The 3,837-nt window shown below is 47.9% G+C and overlaps 1 protein-coding gene across 1 annotated transcript in view; it reads right to left on the bottom strand.

Moving 5' to 3' along the window:
* Nucleotides 1–1,426: 1,426 nt before the first annotated feature.
* Nucleotides 1,427–3,837, bottom strand: part of RPUSD2 (RNA pseudouridylate synthase domain containing 2) — a gene marked incomplete at its 5' end in the record, with an annotated part of 2,688 nt that continues 277 nt past the window's right edge. Inside the window, 3 exons of the mRNA XM_009078181.1 lie at nucleotides 1,427–2,260; nucleotides 3,167–3,463; nucleotides 3,626–3,663. Of these exons, the coding sequence (XP_009076429.1) occupies nucleotides 1,427–2,260; nucleotides 3,167–3,463; nucleotides 3,626–3,663 (1,169 nt within the window). The remainder of the gene's footprint in view (nucleotides 2,261–3,166; nucleotides 3,464–3,625; nucleotides 3,664–3,837) is intronic.

The following is a 3,837-nucleotide window of genomic DNA, read 5'->3' as shown; positions in this document are numbered from 1 at the left end:
GCTCTGCACGCGTGGGTTCGAATCCCATCCTCGTCGGGGAAAAAATTATTTTCCTTAATTGGGGCGTTTTTCTTTTTTTTAATCCCCCCCCCTTCTCCACCACCTCCGAGGTGACTTCCTACTCCCGTCTCTTCCTTATGGGGAGACAAGGAAGTGGAGATGCCACCCAGGATAGTGTTCTGAGAGATTCAGGGGTCACAGTCATGGTGTGGGGTCCCTGTGGTGCCTGTGCTTCCCTCCTCCTCCTCAGGAACCAGCCCTGCTGTGCCACAAACCCCTTTGAATCTCTTGGAATCCCAACCAAAAATCTTATTTGGGCTGTCTGGGTCCTTCACAGGACCTTTGGGCAATGCTGGAGGTCTGGAAGACCTGTCCTATAAGGAAAGGCTGAGAGAAGTGGGATTTTTCAGCTTGGAGAAGTGAAAGCTCTAGCAAGACCTTGGAGCCCCTTCCAGTGCCTAAAGGGGTGGCAAGAGAGCAAAAGCCTAATTTAACTGTTGTCCCTAAACCTACCACCTTTCCCCTGTATCCCAATCCAGTGACAGCTCCAGCCACACTTTTTTATACACTGAAGTGCCCAAGTTTCATTTAGTTCCATGAAATATGTAGCTCAATGCATTAAAAAAAATTGAAACCCACTAATTTTCAGCATCACGTCTCCAAGTATCTGTGACCAAATCAGAATCATGAGACCTTTGGCTGCAATTCCTGTGGGCTAGGCAACCTGAGGTCCCTGGATCACAGTCCTCTCAGAGGCCAAAAATCAACCAATAAACACTGATGAAAATCAGAACTGTAGTGATATTTATCATTTTGGAAACATATTGATAGAAAATAATTTTTTATCTGGTTCACAAAATAGGTTTTTTTCCCCTGAAAGCTGATTGTCACACTCTTAAAGATGAAACCTGGGGACTAGGACCTCCCAAACCAGGTACAATATCATGGGATTAGCCCCTAGAGATACTAACTTTAAAGTAGACAAATATTTGAAAAAATACTGATAATGTCAAAGCCAAGCTGACCTTGCTAACAACCATCAGACACCAAATGCATTTGGGTCACAGTGCTCTGGTTTCTCCTCATGGAGTTCTAAGGGATAATCTGAATTTTAAAATCAGTCTGACAATAAAATAGAGTTAAACCAGTTTTGTGTATTGACTGACAAGCAGCAGCTCTTACTGTAAGACACAGGATCATGGCAGGCCAGGAGAAAAAGCAGCTGTTGGCTTTTAGTGCATGCACTTAATGATCCATGTGGATAACTGATGCAGAGGTGAAGGCAAAGCTGCCCGTGCCAAGCAGTGTTTGCTGTTTGTTGCCTTCAAGTGTCACCTCAAGGCACTTTATTCACCTCAACCACACTGACAAGTCAATCTTTGGTCTTTCCAAGCCAGCAGTGTCCATAGGCATTTGATACCCTTGGTCATTCCTCCCAGTCATCCATTGCCCACTCAGGCATCTTGGAGCAGTACTCAAACTCTGCTCCCTTGTAGCGCAAGGCATGGAGGAACATCACCAGCTCCTTGGGAGATGGATCCCTCCTGGTCATCCTACACTCCACACACAAAGGGTCCTTCTCTTCCCAACCCTTCTCCCCCATTTGCCCATCCTGATTCCCACATGAAACAAGTTCTTTGTCTGTATCAAGTGTTTCCAGGTTGGTATCAGAGTTTAGTGGACAAACTGCTACATCGTTTCTCTTGGGAACCTCCATGCTCCCATCAGGATCCTTTGTGTCCCTCCTGGGATCCTTTGCATCCTCTTCAGGGCAGGAAATTCCATTTAGAGGATCAGCCTCTGCAGACTTTGTGGAGTCACCTGAATTCCCACAGTCTTTATTTTCACCACTGGAGCTCAAATCCTCCTCAGAAATACCCAAGACCTCCAGGCTCTGCTTGGAACGATGCTCCTCTACCAGTGCCTTCAGGAGCTCCTCATCCGTTTTCCCAATCTTCCCACCCTTCCCCCTGTCCGGGCCCCACGCTTCCATGTTATAGATGGGATCATTGACAATGGGATGTCCCAAGTACTGCAGGTGGACACGGATCTGGTGTGTGCGGCCGGTGTGCGGCACACACCTGACCACGCTGGTGCTGCCGTTGTAGCTGAGCCTCTGGAAGATGGTTTTGCAGGATTTTCCTTTGGGATCTACCCGGCACACTCCCACCTTGTAAGAAACAACCAGGATGGGCTCCTCACAGACCACCTCGTGTGCTGGGAACTCACCCACGACCCGGCACACGTATTCCTTCTCCAGCTGCAGGGAGACATGAGAGGGTTCAGAAAACACGACAGAAAACACACCCAAACTCCATCCTCACTCCTCCTCCCTTTCCCTTCAACAAAACACATCCATGGGCAATGTTTTATTACAGTAGGAAAAGGAAAAAAAATACATCAGCTATTTAAAGCCAAATTTCCCCTCACACTTTCCATGTGTTTGTTGGGAAACCAACAACACGAGCACAGCCCATTTTTCTGCTGTGGAATCCAAGGGACATCTCTCCACAGCCTTAGGTTTACAGCCCTGAAGCCAATCCTGGTAAAAGCTCTGTTTGGGTCATGAGGTTATGGAAAAAATGGGAAAAGGTTACAAAACTTTTAAAACTGAGAAAGTACTGGATGATGGACATGTGTCCACCCAGAGAGAAATCCACTCTCCAACTGGTTTGGATCCCAGTTTGCACAGTTCCTTAGGGAAGGAGATCTCCTCCAAGCCAGTATCACCAAATTCAATTACCAAAATCATTTAAAGTGTTAGAAGATATTTTTCAATTTAATAATACCATTCAGTTACATTTTTAGGATTTTCAATTTAATATTTTCAACCCAATATTACCAAAATCAGTTCCATTTTTAGGATATTCCTTCCAATCCAGTACAACCAAACTCAATTAGATGTTGGGGAGATGCCTTCCAATCCAATATTATCAACAATTCCATTTTTAGGGTTTCCCACCTAGTATTTTCAACCCAACATCACCAAACCCAATTAACTTTTCACCCTGTCTTTAGCCTATTAAGGATGAGAAGCGCCAAGAGATAACAGCCTCACACCCACAAGCTTTTTGGTGAACTTGTGCTCACTGAGCCCCGAACTTTGGCTGACTTTGGACCAAACCTGCCACAGGAGAACACAGCAGAAGCAGCTCCAAGGCCTCACCTGCCTCTCCCGGACCTGCTCATCAATCCTCTTGGACACGGCCGCGGTCTTGGCGAACATGAGGACACCTGAGGTCATGCGGTCGAGGCGGTGGATGGTGTGCAGCTCCTTCAGGCCGTGCTCCTTGCCCAGGATGAAGATGACAGTGTTGTGCCTGAACCTGCCACAGGGATGGACAGGCAGGGAGGAAGGTTTGTCCACCACCACCACCTCCTCATCCTGCGCCAGGATGCGGATGGGCTCAGCAGTGACCGGCGGCTCGTGGCGGTGCACTGTGTTCCTGAGGAAGTCGTTGTTCTGGAAGGGACGTGGAAAATGAGACTGAATCCAGCCTAGGTGACCACCCCATGTGCCCACACACAAGGAAGGCTTGATATAGTGGGGAGAAAATTAAAGACCTTCATGGAATCCTGGGTTTAGGACAGAACAGTGTGTTGACACATAAACCCAACAACCTGCCCACGGTGTATTCCCATTCCCGGAGACCAAGGAGAAAGCTGTGGAGCACACATAGGCCTGCAGGATCTGCACATTCCCAACCTCCCCAGGGCAGGGATTCCACAGGAGCCCCGATTTCTTTCTCCAACAGCTCCACAGGGTTATCTGCCCGCACAGCTCGGGGCAACGCTCATAGCCAGGCTCTCCCACGCTGGATTCCCGACCCACCTTCA

This window comes from Acanthisitta chloris, unplaced genomic scaffold (assembly GCF_000695815.1).
Source record: "Acanthisitta chloris isolate BGI_N310 unplaced genomic scaffold, ASM69581v1 scaffold41727, whole genome shotgun sequence".
Lineage (NCBI taxonomy): Eukaryota > Metazoa > Chordata > Aves > Passeriformes > Acanthisittidae > Acanthisitta > Acanthisitta chloris.
Note: the sequence above shows the minus strand (reverse complement) of the source record. Positions and strands in the feature narration are given on the sequence as shown.